Genomic DNA, 18043 nt, shown 5'->3' on the forward strand with positions numbered 1-18043 from the left:
GTAAGTCACCAAGCAAAATAAAATAAAATGCGCAAATCTATGTCTAATCAAACTAAATACAGATAATCTCACCCTCAGAGATGCTTCAGTAAGTTTTTCTCAGACTGGACACCTTCCAGGCCTGGGCACAATTCTTTCCCCTGGTACAGCTCTTGTTCCAGCTTAGGTGTTAGCTAGGGGATTCTCCATGATGGCTCCTCTCTCTCTCTCTCTTCTGTTCCACCCCTTTATATATCTTTTGCATAAGGCGGGAACCCTTTGTCCCTCTGGGTTTCCACCCCCCCTCACTGGAAAAGCACCAGGTTAAAGATGGATTCCAGTTCAGGTGACATGATCACATGTCACTGCAAGACTTCATTACTCACTTGCCAGCACACACATATACAGGGAGACTCACAGGTAAACAGCCATCGGCAGACAATGGTCCTGGTTAATGGGAGTCATCAAGATTCCAAACCATCATTAATGGCCCACACTTTACATAATTACAATAGGCCCTCAGAGTTACATTTTATATTTCTAGTTTTAGATACAAGAGTGGTACATTTATACAAATCAGATGATCATACTCAGTAGATTATAAGCTTTGTAATGATACCTTACAAGAGACCTTTTGCATGAAGCATATCCCAGTTACGTTACATTTACTTATTACCGTATTTTCTCTAAAACTATCCCAGTTACATTATATTGACTTATTATCAAGTTTTTATAAAACCATATAGACTGCACAACGTAACAACTGCTTCTTTCAGAGCTACCATACAGGAGGGGACTGGGGGGTTCCCGGATCAGTCACTGACTCCAAGCCCTGGGGGCATCCTGGGGCGGGGGCCTCACTCTCTCACCTGGGGCTGCCCGCGGAGCTGGGCGTAGATGAGGCACCGCTGCCCAGGGAAGATCACCTCAGGGCCCCGGCCCAGCAGCGCCGCCTCCATCCCACGGGGCAGATCCCAGCTCAGCAAGATCCCGGTCACGGCCGGCTACAGGGCCCGCTTCAGAGACTGTAGCGCCTGGGGGAGAGACCGACACGAGTGGGGCCAGGACACCAGGGTCCTATCCCCGGTCTGGAAGGGGAGTGGGAACTGGTGGGTTAGAGCAGGGGGCTGGGAGCCCAGACGCCTGGGTTCTCTCCCAGCTCTGGGAGGAGAGTGAGGTCTGGTGAGTTAGAGTGGGGGAGCCCGGACTCCTGGGTTCTCACCTTGGGCTGCATTCGGTCTTGGCCCGTGATGAACTCAGCGCTGCCCCCTGCTGCCCGGGCAATGCCTTTGACCAGAGCCGTGGAGGCCCCTTCCCCGATGCCGAAGGAGAAGCACCTGCAGGGGGACAGAGTCCAGGGGGAATCAGAGACAGGATGGGAAGGGGCAGAGCTCGGGGGGCAGGGGGCAGCGCTGAGTTCATCATGGGCCAAGACCGCATGCAGCCCGAGGTCCCCAAAGCCATTCTGGGGCACCCCGAGAATGCAGATCCCACGTCTCTGCCATTCTCTGAACCCACAAACGGACTCACCTGCTCTGTGGTTCACTGCGCTAACCTCTCACTAGCTGTTCCCTTCTCCGAGCTCACACACCCGCGGTTAGTTCACAGGCAAGCTCTGGAGTGTCCCGTCCGTGGGCTCAGCGCCCGGAGAACCCGGTGACTTTGGGTTTATGCGCCCAATCTCGTTCCATCCAGTCTGTCCGGGTGGTCAGTTTGGCTGGAGCGCCCACGGGGACTGTCCGTGGTGAGACTGTCCCAGTGATCCGGGCGTGCACGCCTGGTCTTGGCTGGGGAAACCGAATTCTAGGGAACACCCCCAGGTTGGGGGTTGGGGCGTCTGCCCTGGCTTCCGACAGTCTGACCTGAGGTTGGCACTCTCAGCTGGGAGCCACTCTGCACACCGTGACAGCAGGGTTGGGGGGCTGGTAGGGTGCAGGGTGGGGAGTCGCTGGGGGGCAGGGCTGGGGGGCAGGGTGGGAGGGATGCTGGGGGGGGTAGGAGACCTGTTACCTGTGGGCCCCCCGGTGACGCTGCACCTCAGCAATGACATCCTGGGTGTTCTCCACTTCCCCGTCTGTGAACACGAACAGCTGGCGGGGGAGAGACGCTGTCAGAGCCGGGGACCCCAAATCCCCCTGGAGACACCCCCTCCCCCTGGGAATGGGGGCAGCCCCCAGAGAGCCTGCCCCACTGACCCCCAACCCAGAGACCCCCACCCCATGAGACCCCCCCGGCACTCCTCCCTCCCTCCCAGAGGCCTCCGCAGGGTCCCTGACTCTAACGGTGACCCCAACTGTCACCTCTTCCCTGGCCCCTGGAGACACTAACCCACCCGACTGCTGTGGGCATCTTTCCGGGAGCTCCCTCCTGCTCTCCATGACGTGCTCTACCTGCCCCCCGGCTGCAGGGCACCCTCCAGAGCTGGGTGCAGCACCCAGCACTGCCCCCCAGCTCTACACAGGGGTACCCCCCCAGCTCCTGCCTACCATGACCTGCTCCCACCCCGAGGGGCACTGGCCCCCGTCAGCCCCAGTCCTACTCTGAGCCCCCACCCTAAGCCCCTGTCAGCTCCCCCCAGCCCCAGCCCCTCTCAGAGCCCCCGGGACGCCCTGCGGCTGCCCCTGGTACCTGGCGCGGGTGCCCGTCCCGGCAGGGGCTGCGGTAAATGACTCGTAGCGGCGCCAAGATCTCGGTGCCCCCCAGGTCAGCCTGGAGCTGCTGGACGCGCTGCAGGGACTCGGCCATGGTCTGTTGGGTGTATCCCACGCTCTGCCTGTAGGGGACATCCCGACCCCAGCTAGCCCTGCTCCCAACCCACAGACACCCCGACCCCAGCCTGCCCTGATCCCTAACCCAGCCAGCAACATGCCCCCCTGTCATAACTATAAAGGGAAGGGTGACAGCTCTCCTGTGTACAGTGCTATGGAATCCCTCCTAGCCAGAGACTCCAAATCCTTTTACCTGTAAAGGGTTAAGAAGCTCGGGTAACCTGGCTGACACCTGACCCCAAGGACCAATAAGGGGACAAGATACTTTCAAATCTTGGGGGGGGAAAGGCTTTTGTGTGTGTCCTTTGTTTAAGGGGTTGTTCGCTCTTGGGACTGAGAGGGACCAGACATCAATCCAGGTTCTCCCCATCTTTCTAAACAAGTCTCTCTTATTTCAAAATTGTAAGTAAAAGCCAGGCAAGGCGTCTTAGATTTACTTTGTTTTCTCAACTTGTAAATGTACCTTTTACTAAAGTGCTTATCTTGTTTGCTATACTTTGAACCTAAGACAGAGGGGATTCCTCTGAGCTCTTTAAGTTTGATTACCCTGTAAAGTTATTTTCCATACTGATTTTGCAGAGATGATTTTTACCTTTTGCTTTAATTAAAAGCCTTCTTTTTAAAAACCTGATTGATTTCTCCTTGTTTTAAGATCCAAAGGGGGTTTGGATCTGTATTCACCAGGAGTTGGTGAAAGGAAGGAGGGGGGAAGGGTCAATTTCTCCTTGTTTAAGATCCAAGGAGTTTGGATCTGTATTCACCAGGGAATTGGTGAAAGGTTTCTCAAGGCTTCCCAGGGAGGGAATTCTTAAGATGGTGGCAGCGGACCAGAGCTAAGCTGGTAGATAAGCTTAGAAGTTTTCATGCAGGCCCCTACATTTGTACCCTAAAGTTCAAAGTGGGGATACAGCCTTGACATGGTGGCACAGCGGTGGGATCGTTTTAAACCCAAAAGCCAGTAAGATTTTTTTTTCCTTCTAGCTGCTTGGAAAGCAGAGCTGAAGGTAGATGCATATCTTATCTCTCCTTGCCTGAAGGCAGAGGTGTTACGTTTTTTTTAACAAGGTCCTTTGTTAAGAGAAGGGTTCAATTAATGAGCAAACGACTGGTAAAAGGAATTTACAAGCTGAATTGTTTTTGTTTTGTTTTTCTTTTTACATCCTCGTGAGTAGCTAGTTAGAAAGTCTCTGTTAACTCAGCAGCAGCCAGAGCTGAGTACATCCCAGTTTCAGTCAACTGCAGAGGGGTGTGGCCCAGCACAGGAAAGCAGGAAAATGACTACCAGTGAAGCAGCTAACAAACTAGAACTGGCCAGACTAGAAGCAGAAGAAAATGAGAAAAAACATCAGAGACTGCTTCAAATTAAAAAACTCGAGAAAGAAGCCAAAGAGGAGGCCCACAAGAGAGAAATGGAGCTGGAAAAAGCCAAAGAGGAGGCCCATGAAAGAGAAGAGAAAGCCAAAGAGAAAGCCAAAGAGGAGGCCCACAAGAGAGAGATGGAGCTGGAAAAAGCCAAAGAGGAGGCGAGAGAAAAAGAAAGGAAGCATGAACTGGAAGTAGCAAGTGCTAAGCAGGATGCATCAGACCATCCTAGCAACTCCTCTCCAGGTACCACTTCCCATCCCAGGAAATTCCCCACCTACAAGGCAGGCGATGATACTGAGGCCTTCTTAGAAAATTTTGAAAGGGCCTGCCTTGGATACGACATCCCTCCAACCCAGTACATGGTAGAGCTGAGGCCGCAGCTCAGTGGACCCTTAGCAGAAGTGGCGGCTGAAATGCCTAAGGAACACATGAACAGTTATGAACTTTTTAAAAACAAGGCCAGACTCAGAATGGGGCTAACACCCGAGCATGCCCGTCGGCGGTTCAGAGCCCTAAGGTGGAAACCAGATGTGTCATTTACCCGGCATGCCTACCACATTGACAAAAATTGTGATGCCTGGGTATCAGGAGCAAATGGTAAATCTCTGGAAGATCTGCTTTCCCTAGTAAAAATGGAGCAGTTTTTAGAGGGTGTTCCTGAGGAAATAGAAAGGTACATCCTAGATGGGAAGCCCAAAACTGTAACCGAGGCAGGGGAGATTGGAGCCAAATGGGTGGAGGTGACAGAAAAGAAAAAAGCTAGTAGCAGTTGGAGCGAATATCAGAAGGGGCAAGCCAAAACAAAACCTTATCACCGGGGCCAACCCAAGGCCCCACCCACATCCCAAGGGAAACCCCAGACGCCTTCTCACCCCACCACACCAGTCTCCATCAACCAACATCGCCCCGGTGATACCTTAGCAGGGCGATGTTTTAAATGTAATGAACTGGGGCATATAAAGGCTCACTGCCCCAAGAACCCCAACCGATTACAGTTCATTACACCCCAATCACACCAAAGAAACCCAGACCCAGATGCCTCTCTCATACCCTCGGAGTGAAGGGAAACCTTGAGAGTGGGCGGAAAGAAGGTTATCGCTTGGAGGGACACTGGGGCACAAGTGTCAACTATCCACCAATCCCTAGTGGACCCCAAACTCATCAACCCTGAGGCTACAGTGACAATTCAACCCTTCGTGTCACAGTCTGTAACCTTGCCTACAGCCCAGTTGCATGTCCAGTACAAGGGCTGGTCAGGAATGTGGACTTTTGCAGTCTATGACAATTATCCCATTCCCATGCTGCTGGGGGAAGACTTGGCCAACCATGTGAAGCTAGCCAAGAGGGTGGGAATAGTCACCCGCAGCCAGGCTAAGCAAGCTTTCACCCCCATCCCTGTTCCTGAGCCGTCCACCAGGGCCCCGTCTGTGTTACCGGAGACCCAAACACAGGTGGTGGAACCGGATCCCCTGCCAACGACTGCAACAGCCGTAGTGGATCCAATCCCAGAGACCCAGCCAAAGCCAGTCCCAGAACCGGAACTGGCAACGCAACCAGCACCAGAACCATTGCTAGCACTGAGTCCAGCGCTTGCAACCCCGTCTACAACTCCAATGCCAGAGGGCACCAGCGAGCCTAAACTGGCGGAAGCAGCAGATAACCCTACCCAAGAGGCTCAGCCAGAGCCTGAAATACCACATAGTGCACCAGCGGACAGCGGTTCACAGTCAATGGAAAAAGCCCCAGCACCTGCATCGCTTCCAGAGGGACCAAGCCCCAGTCCACAGTCCAAGGAGGAACTGATGTCTCCAGCATCAAGGGAACAGTTCCAGGCCGAGCAGGAAGCAGATGACAGCCTTCAAAAAGCTTGGGCGGCGGCACGGAGCACCCCACCGCCTCTCAGCTCTTCTAACCGATCCCGGTTTGTTGTAGAACAAGGACTTTTATACAAGGAGACTCTTTCTGGTGGGCACCAGGAAGACTGGCATCCTCAAAAACAGCTGGTAGTTCCCACTAAGTATCGGGTAAAACTCTTGAGCTTAGCCCATGATCATCCCAGTGGCCATTCTGGGGTGAACAGAACCAAAGACCGGTTGGGGAAGTCCTTCCACTGGGAGGGAATGGGCAAGGACGTTGCTAATTATGTCCGGTCTTGTAAGGTGTGCCAACGAGTGGGAAAGCCCCAAGACCAGGTTAAAGCCCCTCTCCAGCCACTACCCATAATTGAGGTCCCATTTCAGCGAGTAGCTGTGGATATTCTGGGTCCTTTCCCAAAGAAGACACCCAGAGGAAAGCAGTACGTACTGACTTTCATGGATTTTGCTACCCGATGGCCGGAAGCTGTACCCTTAAGCAACACCAAGGCTAAAAGTGTGTGCCAGGCATTAGCAGACATTTTTGCCAGGGTAGGTTGGCCCTCCGACATCCTTACAGATTCGGGAACTAATTTCCTGGCAGGGAACATGAAAAACCTGTGGGAAGCTCATGGGGTGAATCACTTGGTTGCCACCCCTCATCACCATCAAACCAATGGTCTGGTGGAGAGGTTTAATGGAACTTTGGGGCCCATGATATGTAAATTCGTAAATGAACACTCCAATGATTGGGACCTAGTGTTGCAGCAGTTGATTTTTGCCTACAGGGCTGTACCACATCCCAGTTGAGGGTTTTCACCATTTGAACTTGTGTATGGCCGCGAGGTTAAGGGGCCATTACAGTTGGTGAAGCAGCAATGGGAGGGGTTTACGCCTTCTCCAGGAACTAACATTCTAGACTTTGTAAGCAACCTACAAAACACCCTCCGACACTCTTTAGCCCTTGCTAAAGAAAACCTAAAGGATGCTCAGGAAGAGCAAAAGGCCTGGTATGATAAACATTCCAGAGAACGGTCCTTCAAAGTAGGAGACCAAGTCATGGTCTTAAAGGCGCTCCAGGCCCATAAAATGGAAGCGTCGTGGGAAGGACCATTCACGGTCCAGGAGCGCCTAGGAGCTGTTAACTATCTCATAGCCTCCCCCACCTCCAACATAAAGCCTAAGGTATACCATGTTAATTCTCTTAAGCCCTTTTATTCTAGAGAATTAAACGTTTGCCAGTTTACAGCCCAGGAAACTGATGACGCGGAGTGGCCTGCAGGTGTCTACTATGAAGGAAAAAGGAATGGTGGCGTGGAAGAGGTGAACCTCTCCACGACCCTGGGACGTCTGCAGCGACAGCAGATAAAGGAGCTGTGCACAAGCTTTGCACCGATTTTCTCAGCCACTCCAGGACGGACCGAACAGGCATACCACTCCATTGACACAGGTAATGCTCACCCAATTAGAACCCCACCCTACCGGGAGTCACCTCATGCCCAAGCGGCTATACAAAGGGAGATCCAGGACATGCTACAGATGGGTATAATCCGCCCCTCTACCAGTGCATGGGTATCTCCAGTGGTTCTAGTTCCCAAACCAGATGGGGAAATACGCTTTTGCGTGGACTACCGTAAGCTAAATGCTGTAACTCGTCCTGACAACTATCCAATGCCACGCACAGATGAGCTATTGGAAAAATTGGGACATGCCCAATTCATCTCTACTTTAGACTTAACCAAAGGGTACTGGCAAGTACCACTAGATGAACCCGCTAAGGAAAGGTCAGCCTTCGTCACCCAGGCAGGGGTGTATGAATTCAATGTACTTCCTTTCGGGTTGCGAAATGCACCCGCCACCTTCCAAAGACTTGTAGATGGTCTCCTAGCAGGATTGGGAGAATCTGCAGTTGCCTACCTCGATGATGTGGCCATTTTTTCTGATTCATGGACAGAACACCTGGAGCACCTGAAAAAAGTCTTCGAGCGCAGGACTAACTGTTAAGGCTAAAAAGTGTCAAATAGGCCAAAACAGAGTGACGTACCTGGGGCACCAGGTGGGTCAAGGAACTATAAATCCCCTACAGGCCAAAGTGGATGCCAAAAGTGGCCGGTTCCAAAGTCAAAGAAACAGGTCCAATCCTTCTTAGGCTTGGCCGGATATTATAGGCGATTTGTACCACACTACAGCCAAATCGCCGCCCCGCTGACAGACCTAAACAGAAAGAAACAGCCAAATGCAGTTCAGTGGACTGATAAGTGTCAAAAGGCCTTTAACCAGCTTAAGGCAACACTCATGTCTGACCCTGTGCTAAGGGCCCCAGACTTTGACAAACCGTTCCTAGTAACCACAGATGCTTCCGAGCGAGGCGTGGGAGCAGTTTTAATGCAGGAAGGACCAGATCAAGAATTCCATCCTGTCGTGTTTCTCAGCAAGAAACTGTCTGAGAGGGAAAGCCACTGGTCAATCAGCGAAAAGGAATGCTACGCCATTGTGTACGCGCTGGAAAAGCTACGCCCATATGTTTGGGGACTGCGCTTCCAACTACAAACAGACCATGCTGCGCTACAGTGGCTTCATACCGCCAAGGGAAATAACAAAAAACTTCTTCGGTGGAGTTTAGCTCTCCAAGATTTTGATTTTGAAATACAACACATTTCGGGAGCTTCTAACAAAGTGGCTGATGCACTCTCCCGGGAAAGTTTCCCAGAGTTAACTGGTTAACAATTGTTCTTGAAATAAAACATATTGTTAGTTTTTATATAATCAGTAGTATGTCTAAAGGTACATGTGTTTTATTAACTCTGTTTTCTCCTAAAGCTCCAGGAAGAAATCACAGCCAGTGTGGAGCCGGACGTCCAACACTATCTGTGATTTGGGGGGCGTGTCATAACTATAAAGGGAAGGGTGACAGCTCTCCTGTGTACAGTGCTATGGAATCCCTCCTAGCCAGAGACTCCAAATCCTTTTACCTGTAAAGGGTTAAGAAGCTCGGGTAACCTGGCTGACACCTGACCCCAAGGACCAATAAGGGGACAAGATACTTTCAAATCTTGGGGGGGGAAAGGCTTTTGTGTGTGTCCTTTGTTTAAGGGGTTGTTCGCTCTTGGGACTGAGAGGGACCAGACATCAATCCAGGTTCTCCCCATCTTTCTAAACAAGTCTCTCTTATTTCAAAATTGTAAGTAAAAGCCAGGCAAGGCGTCTTAGATTTACTTTGTTTTCTCAACTTGTAAATGTACCTTTTACTAAAGTGCTTATCTTGTTTGCTATACTTTGAACCTAAGACAGAGGGGATTCCTCTGAGCTCTTTAAGTTTGATTACCCTGTAAAGTTATTTTCCATACTGATTTTGCAGAGATGATTTTTACCTTTTGCTTTAATTAAAAGCCTTCTTTTTAAAAACCTGATTGATTTCTCCTTGTTTTAAGATCCAAAGGGGGTTTGGATCTGTATTCACCAGGAGTTGGTGAAAGGAAGGAGGGGGGAAGGGTCAATTTCTCCTTGTTTAAGATCCAAGGAGTTTGGATCTGTATTCACCAGGGAATTGGTGAAAGGTTTCTCAAGGCTTCCCAGGGGGGGAATTCTTAAGATGGTGGCAGCGGACCAGAGCTAAGATGGTAGATAAGCTTAGAAGTTTTCATGCAGGCCCCTACATTTGTACCCTAAAGTTCAAAGTGGGGATACAGCCTTGACACCCCCCCCCCCGACTCACGGGTAGAAGGACTCGAACCGAGACCCAAAGCCGTAGATGTTGAAATAACAGCCCAGGGGCAAACTCTTCAACAGCAGGACCAGGGTCTCCTGGGGACGGACAGACAGATGGAGTCACCCCCACGGGAACAACCAGCCTGGGCTGCTCCCGCACCCGGCTCTGCCCCCTCAGGCCCAGCCAGCCTGAGCTGCTCCCCTCCACAGGCCCATCTAGTGCAGCCTCCCGCCTGGCCGTACCTTTGCGCTGTCGATGCGCTGGGGGGAGCGGTCTCGGCCGTCCATGGAGCACTCCATGCTGCCGGAGCGGTCCAGCAGGAAGATGAACTCCCCGGCCGAGCTGTGGCCTGGCACTGCCTCAGGCAGGCTGGGCAGCAGGGTCACCATTACGGCCGGGTCGCCCATCAGGGAGCCTGCGGGGAGATGTGGCCAGCCTCAAATGGGGCCGGCATGGGGTCGAGCCCTGTGAGTCTGCGAGAGCCCGAGGCCTCCCTGACTGCCCCAGACTCCCACACATGTCCCTCCCCGCTTCTGCCCTCTCCATACATCCCCCACCGCCCCCGATTGCCCCAGAGCCCCACCCCCACTCCTCTGACCCTCCCCCAACTCTGCCCTCCCCACAGATCCCCACCATCCCCAACCCCTCAGTGCCTCCCGACTGCCCCAGAGCCCCACCCCATCTCTCTCCCCATCCCTCCTTCCCCCTAGATCCCCCACCATCCCCAGGCCCTCAGCACCCCCCATCTGCCCCAGAGCCCCACCCCTCTGTCTCTCCCCCCACCTCTCTTTCCTCTAGATCCCACACTGCTCCCAATTACCAGCGCCTGCCCTTCCATCCCCCGTTCACCCCCATGTCCCCAAACCTGCAGTGCACCCCAGTGTCTACCTGCTCCCAGGCACCCCGCCCTCCCACCCCCAGCTCCGCCGAGACACTCTGCTCTGGTCCCCCCAGTCTCTACACATACCTCATCCCCAGCTCCTTCAACACCCGCCCATAATCATAAGAACAGCCAGACTGGGTCAAACCAAAGGTCCATCTAGCCCAGTATCTTGTCTGCCAACAGTGGCCAATGCCAGGTGCCCCAGAGGGAATAAACAGAACAGGTAATCCTCAAGTGATCCATCCCCTGTCGCCCATTCCCAGCTTCTGGCAAACAGAAGCTAGGGACACCACTCCTGCCCATCCTGGTTAATAGCTGTTGATGGACCTATCCTCCATGAACTTATCTAGCTCTTGGCCTCCACAACATCCTCTGGCAAGGAGTTCCACAGGTTGACTGGGCACTGTGTGAAGAAATACTCCCTTTTGTTTTCAATCCGCTGCCTATTAGTTTCATTTGGTGACCTCTGGTTCTTGTGTTATGAGGAGTAAATAACACTTCCTTATTTACTTTCTCCACACCAGTCATGATTTTACAGACCTCGATCATATCCCCCCTTAGTCGTCTCTTTTCCAAGCTGAAATGTCCCAGTTTTATTAATCTCTCCTCAAACGGAAGCCGTTCCATACCTCTAATCATTTTTGTTGCCCTTTTCTGAACCTTTTCCAATTCCAATATATCTTTTTTGAGATGGGGCGACCACATCCGCACACAGTATTCAATATGAGGGTGTACCATGGATTCATCTAGAGCAGGGTTTCTCAAACTGGGGTTCGCGGACCCTGGGGGTCTGCGAGGGAACTCCATGGTGTCCGCGGGTCCCGCTGACCAACTCTTCCCACTCCCTCAACTCCTCCACCCGGAAGCGGCTGCCAGCTCCCTGTGGCCCCTAGGGGCCTGTGCAGCCAATGAGGCTCCGCTCACCGCCCCCGCCCGAGTGCTGGCTCCACAGCTCCCATTGGCCAGGAAGGGGCAGGGCATGGACTACCCGAAAATTTTTAAATCAAAATGGGGGTCCTCAGGTGGCTAAAGTTTGAGAACTGCTAATCTAGAGGGGATACAATATTTCTTGTCTTATTATCTATCCCTTTCCTAATGATTCCTAACACTCTGTTTGCTTTTTGGATTGCCGCTGCACTTTCAGTGGATGTTTTACTCCTGGGGGAATTCGGCACCACTGCGCATGCGCAGAATTTATGTCCAGCGCAGATTTCTTTGGCTCCCTGTAAAAAAATGACTTTCTGACAGGTAAGCAAAGGGAAGCCACAAGAGCGGTCATGTGACCCTCCCCAGCCGTATGTTTCAGGTGCCCAGGGCAGCCGGCAGAGAGGTATATCACTGTGGGGCAGGGGGCGGGACTGGGAAAGACCCAGCTATTGGCTCCTACCCTGGGCTGGGGTCAGCTGCTAGTCCCGGCTGGGCTGGGGAGGACAGGACTTCCTCTTCCCCGGCATGGCAACTGGGGCCGGGTCAGACCCACCCCCAGATTTCTCCCCCAGCTGCAGGAAGCTCTGCAAACTCCCCCCCCCACTTCCTGCACCCATCGCTCCTCAGCTGCAGGGGGAGGGATCCCTGTACAGGCAGCTGCTCCCCCATCCATCCAAACCCCATGCATCCAGACACCCTCATACCCAGACCCTCCTGCAGAGCCTCACCCCCCCGCACTCAGAACCTACCCTGGTGAGCCCCACTCCCGCTGCATCTGGGCTACCCCAACGAGCCACCTGCACTCGGATCCCAACCCCACTGAGCCCCAACCAGCTGCACCTGGATCCCCACCCCACTGAGCCCCCCACACCCAGGCCCCCGAGCCAAGCTCTACCCCCCACACCCAGAGCCCTGCTGGGCCCCAACCACCTTCACCTGGCCCCCCCAGCACAGTCCCATTACCTTTGCACCCAGAACCTCCCAACAAGCTCCTGTGCATCCAGATCCTCCCCCTGCAGATCCCCCACTGAGCCGCCCGCACCCAGACTGCCCCACACAGAACCCTCTCAACCCACACCTGCATCCCCCCACACTAAGCCCCTCCACACTTGGATCCTGCCTTCCTGAGCCTGCCCGCCCCACACCTGGTGCACCTGGCACAGAGGGGCAGGGCCCTGGGGTGTTTCTGGGGCAGGCCCAGTCCTTGCGCTGTGTCAGGGTTGGGTGCAGCCTCACCGCTGAGTCTGTGTCCTGGGGGGAGGTGCACAGTGATCTCCCACCTCTGTGCAGCCAGTGGCCCGTGCTCCCCAATGCTATGCTGGAGCCGCCACATTGATTTGACAAATAACATTTGCAGAAATTTAAAACACTGTGCGTGGAATTTGTAATGTTTTGGTGCAGAATGCCGCAGGAGTCATGTTTTCAGAGAACTAGCCACAATGACTCCAAGATCTCTTTCTTGAATGGCAACAGCTAATTTAGACCTCGTCATTTTATACGTACAGTTGGGATTACGTTTACCAGTGTGCATCACTATGCACTTATCAACATTGAATTTCATCTGCTACTTTGTTGCCCAGTCACTCAGTTTTGTGAGGTCCCTTTGTAGCTCTTCACAGTTTGCTTTGGGTTTAGCTATCTTGAGTAGTTTTGTATTTTCTGCAAATTTTGCCACCTCACTGTTTACCCCTTTTTCCAGACCATTTATGAATATGTTGAATAGGACTGGTCCCAGTACAGACCCCTGGGGGACACCACTATTTACCTCTTTCCATTCTGAAAACTGACCATTTATTCCTACTCTTGGTTTCCTATCTTTTAACCAGTTACCAATCCATGAGAGGACTTTCCCTCTTATACCATGACAACTTACCTTGCCTAAGAGCCTTTGGTGAGGGTCCTTGTCAAAGGCTTTCTGAAAGGCCAAGTACACTATATGCACTCGATCACCCTTGTCCACATGCTTGTTGACTCTCTCAAAACCATGTTGACTCTTCCCCAACAAATCATGTTCATCTATATGTCTGACAATTCTGTTCTTTACTATCATTTCAACCCGTTTGCCCGATACTGAAGTCAGGCTTACCGGCCTGTAATTGCCGGGCTCACCTCTGGAGCCCTTTTAAAAAATTGGTGTCACATTAGCTATTCTCCAGTCATCTGGTACAGAAGGTGATTTAAATGATAGGTTACAGACCATAGTTAGTAGTCCTGCAATTTCACATTTGAGTTCCTTCAGAACTCTTGGGTGAATCCCATCTGGTCCTGGTCACTTCTTACTGTTTAGTTTATCAGTTTGTTCCAAAACCTCCTCTAATGACACCTCAATCTGGGACCATTCCTCAGATCAGTCACCTAATAAGAATGGCTCAGGTTTGGGAATCTCCCTTACATCCTCATCTGTGAAGACCAATGCAAATTCATTTAGTTTCTCCACAATGTCCTTATCCTCCTTGAGTGCTCCTTTAGCACCTCAATCGTCCAGTGGCCCCACTGGTTGTTTAACAGGCTTCCTGGTTCTGATGCACTTAAAAACATTTTTGCTGTTACTTTTTGAATCTTTGGCTAACTGTTCTTCACATTCTTTTTTGGCCTTTCTAGTTATATTTTTACATTTCACTTGCCAGAATTTATGCTCCTTTCTATTTTCCTCACTAGGATTTAACTTCCACTTTTTAAACGATGCCTTTTTGCCTCTCACTGCTTCTTTTACTTTGTTGTTTAGCCATGGTGGCACTTTTTTGGTTCTCACTGTTTTTTAATTTGAGGTATACGTATAAGTTGAGCCTCTCTTATGGTGTCTTTAAAAAGTTTCCATGCAGCTTGCAGGGATTTCACTTCTGGCGCTGTACCTTTTCATTTCTGCTTAACTTCCTCATCTTTGTGTAGTTCCCCTTTCTGAAATTAAATGCTACCGTGGTGGGCTGCTGTGGTGTTTTCCCGGCCACAGGGATGTTAAATGTAATTATATTATGCTAAAAATTACCAAGCGGCCCAGGTATTTTCACCTCTTGGACCAGATCTTGTGCTCCACTAAGGACTAAGCATTGCCTCTCCTCTTGTGGGTACCAGGACTAGTCATTTAAGGTGTAAAGAAACTATCTCTGCAATCCGTCCTGAGGCGACATGTACCCAGTCAATATGGGGATAGTTGAAATCCCCCATTATTATTACTGAGTGTAACCCCTTTGGGGTTTAGAGAGCATGGCCCCTTTAAATCTTTTTCCAAAGGGGGAGGGGGAGAAAAAAGGAGCGAAACTCCAGGGGGCAGCGCTGGAGCTCCAGGGAGAGGGAGAGGCAGCCTGAGGCCCTGGAAAAGTGAAGCAGAGAGAACCTGCCTGAAGCCTGGGAAGGACAGGGCTGATCGGGGACCTCCCAGGACAGGAGCCAGGAGGAGCACTGTGCCAGGGAGGAATCGCCCGAGAAGGACAGGCCGGAGCTGGACCCAGTATCACGGCTGCCCAGAGCTGCATGGGGCTGTGAGTACTGGAGCTTGTGACTCTGCATTGGGAACAAGGAGGGAGGCTGTAGCTAGTTAAGTGGGGAGGTGGTCGCTCTGGGTGGCTTTGCAGAGAGCGGCAGAAGAGGGCACCGGAGGGGTTTGTTGGGGGAAAGTTCACTGGCGCCGAAGATGACCAGGAGCACCCAAGACTCACCCCTGGACTGGAACTTTGCTCAGGACTCCTGAACTCTGTGTGCAGACACATTGCTCCGTGTCTGCCCTTCCAGACTGTGCTACCACTGGGTCCGTGGGGCCTTGGTTTGAATGCAAACCCGTTTTACTGCTCCCCCTATATTTCCCCTTGTTGTTTTTCTCCTCTCATCCCTCTGTAAATAAATATCTCCCTTTCTTATATCCACTGTACTTTTCCTGTGGGTGTGTGTGTTCGTTCACTCTGGGGGGTTTGGAACAGGTGCCCCTGGGGTGGAAGGGATTTCTCCTGCAGCATTCCTGCACGCGCCTTCTCTTGGCCAGAGCTGCCTGCAGAGCAGACTCCATCTTGGCCACGAGGGCGCTAAAGTTACATGAGTTTTTTATTTTAATAGCTTCTCTACTTTCCCTGAGCATTTCACAGTCACTATCACCATCCTGGTCAGGTGGTCAGTAGTATATCTCTGCTACTATATTCTTATTATTCAAGCATGGAATTACTATCCATAGAGATTCTGTGGTAAAGTTTTGTTCATTTAAGATTTGTACTTCATTTGATTCAACGCTTTCTTTCACATATAGTGCCACTCCCCTACCAGCACGACCTGTTCTGTCCGTCTGATATATTTTGTACCCTGGTATTACTGTGTCCCATTGATTATCCTCATTCCACCAAGTTTCTGTGATGCCTTTTATATCAATACCCTCATTTAATACAAGTCACCCAAGTTCATCCATCTTATTATTTAGAATTCTAGCACTGGTATATAAGCACTTTAAAAACTTGTCACTTTTTAGCTGTCTGCCATTACGTGATGTAATCGAATGGGACTTTCTTTCATTTGACTCTTCCTCATCAGATCCTACCTGTATTTTATCATCATCCATCCTCTCCTCCATACTAGGACATAGAGAGTCTCCATCAGTAGATCCTCCCTCTGTCCGAACCACGTGCTCCTCAGTACCTGTCGGCTTCCCCCCAGCTCTTAGTTTAAAATCTGCTCTACGACCTTTTTAACCCTGCCCCCAGATTCCCCCAGCACCTCTCTGAGCACGCACCCCCATCAGTCCTAGGACCTCCCATTCCCCTACCATCCCCCTCATTGCCCCAGGCCCCACGACCCCAAGTCACCACCCAGAACACCCCTCCTCCACATCCCCAGCCCATGGACCCCCATTCCCACCCCTCCAGCCGGGGCAGCAGGGTGCAGGATCCCCCCTCACCTGGCTCTGCTCCGGGCAACCCGACCTCCAGCACCGCGCTGGGTTTGTGCGGCTCCGCGTAATACACCAGCAGCTCCACGTCTCGGTCCCACGGGGGGGCCTCAGCCAGAGACACCTGGTGGGGCGACAGACTCCGTCACTTCCCCATGGCTCCTGGGGGGCAGGGTCCCGCTGGCTCTCGCGCCCAGCTCAGTGCCCATCATGCAGCCGGGGGGAGGAAGCAACTCCGGGTTAGGAGGGAGGGAGAGAGGGAAAAACACCCCAAAGGCAACACAGGGACTTGGCTCTTCTTGCAGAAAACACTGCGAAAATTCTGACTTTGTTTGGCCAAATCTTTCCAATTTGGGGGTGATATTTTCCTGGCCCCCCCATTTTCTCCCATTCAAAATCAAGGAGAGGGAAACTCCCAGAAAGCAAAGGGAACCAGGACCCCTCAAATGTCCAGGATTTCACCCCCACGGGCTGGTCTCAGCCCCTTGAGATTTTCCCCAGAGAACATGGGCAATTCCCCAGATCCGTTGGTGTCGCTCAACCCTCTTCCCCGCCCCCGCGCCTTCTGGGACCCACCTCCTTCCCTGCCCCAGAGCTCCCACCCCTGTATATGTCCACCTAGGACCCATGCCCCGTCCCCTGGCATCCACCCCTCAGCCCAGAGCCCCATCACTCCCCTGTTCAGAGCTGCCCCCCTCATACTGGCCCTGCCAGTGGGGATATCTGGGACCCAGGTGTCCGGGTGAGCCCTTACCTGGGCGGTGGTCCGGTTCCCAGCCGTGTAGCTCAGGGGGGTGAGGGAGCAGTTGGAGAGCACGTGGTCGATGCCGTGGGGCGACTGCAGAGTGACGCTCAGGCTCAGGGTGTAGGGCAGCTCCCCCTGGGGGACTCGCGGGACCCCCTGGGTGACGTCCTCCCCGTCCCACCCTGCAGAGAGAGACAGAGGGTGAGCATGGGGCCCAGGCAGAGACAGATGCATCCTGGAGGCAAATGCCTGGCTGCGAAAATGGTGTCGCCAGGAGGGCTTTGGCTTCCTTGAGCATGGGATGCTGTTCCAGGAAGAAGGACTGCTAAGCAGAGATGGGGCCCACCTAGGGAGGAAGGGGAAGAGCATATTTGGCTACAGACTGGCTAACCTAGTGAGGAGGGCTTTAAACTAGGTTTGAAGGGGGCAGGTGACCAAAGCCCACAGGTAAGTCAACAACATGGAGACCTGGGAGAAGGGTCGGAATTTGGGTGGAGAATGGGCTGTTACAGCAGAGATAAAGGAGAGACAAGACAGAATGGGGGGGGGGGGGAGAGAATCAAATCAGTATTTCAGATGTCTGTATACTAATGCGAGAAGTATGGGGAATAAGCAGGAAGAACTCGTAATGCTAGTAAATAAACACAACTATGACATAGTTGGCATCACAGAGACTTGGTGGGATAATACGCATGACTGGAATATTGGGATAGAAGGGTACAGCTTGCTCAGGAAGGACAGGCAGGGAAAAAACGGAGGTGTTGCCTTATATATTAAAAATGTGCATACCTGGACTGAGATTGAGATGGAAATAGGAGACAGACTCGTTGAAAGTCTCTGGGTAAGGATAAAAGGGGTAAAAAACAAGGGTGATGTCAGGGTAGGGGTCTACTACAGACCACCAAACCAGGAAGTGGTGGATGAGGCTTTTTTTAAACAGCTAACAA

The 18043-nt window shown here is 52.1% G+C and overlaps 1 protein-coding gene across 1 annotated transcript in view; it reads right to left on the reverse strand.

Annotated features, from left to right (window-relative positions):
• Window positions 1–18043, reverse strand: part of LOC135886760 (von Willebrand factor A domain-containing protein 5A-like) — a 29055-nt gene that overhangs the window by 5998 nt on the left and 5014 nt on the right. The window contains 8 exon segments of the mRNA XM_065414542.1: window positions 849–1013; window positions 1202–1316; window positions 1990–2069; window positions 2608–2752; window positions 9681–9769; window positions 9917–10089; window positions 16361–16475; window positions 17106–17278. Coding sequence (XP_065270614.1) covers window positions 849–1013; window positions 1202–1316; window positions 1990–2069; window positions 2608–2752; window positions 9681–9769; window positions 9917–10089; window positions 16361–16475; window positions 17106–17278 — 1055 coding nt within the window.

This window comes from Emys orbicularis, chromosome 12 (genome assembly GCF_028017835.1).
Source record: "Emys orbicularis isolate rEmyOrb1 chromosome 12, rEmyOrb1.hap1, whole genome shotgun sequence".
Lineage (NCBI taxonomy): Eukaryota > Metazoa > Chordata > Testudines > Emydidae > Emys > Emys orbicularis.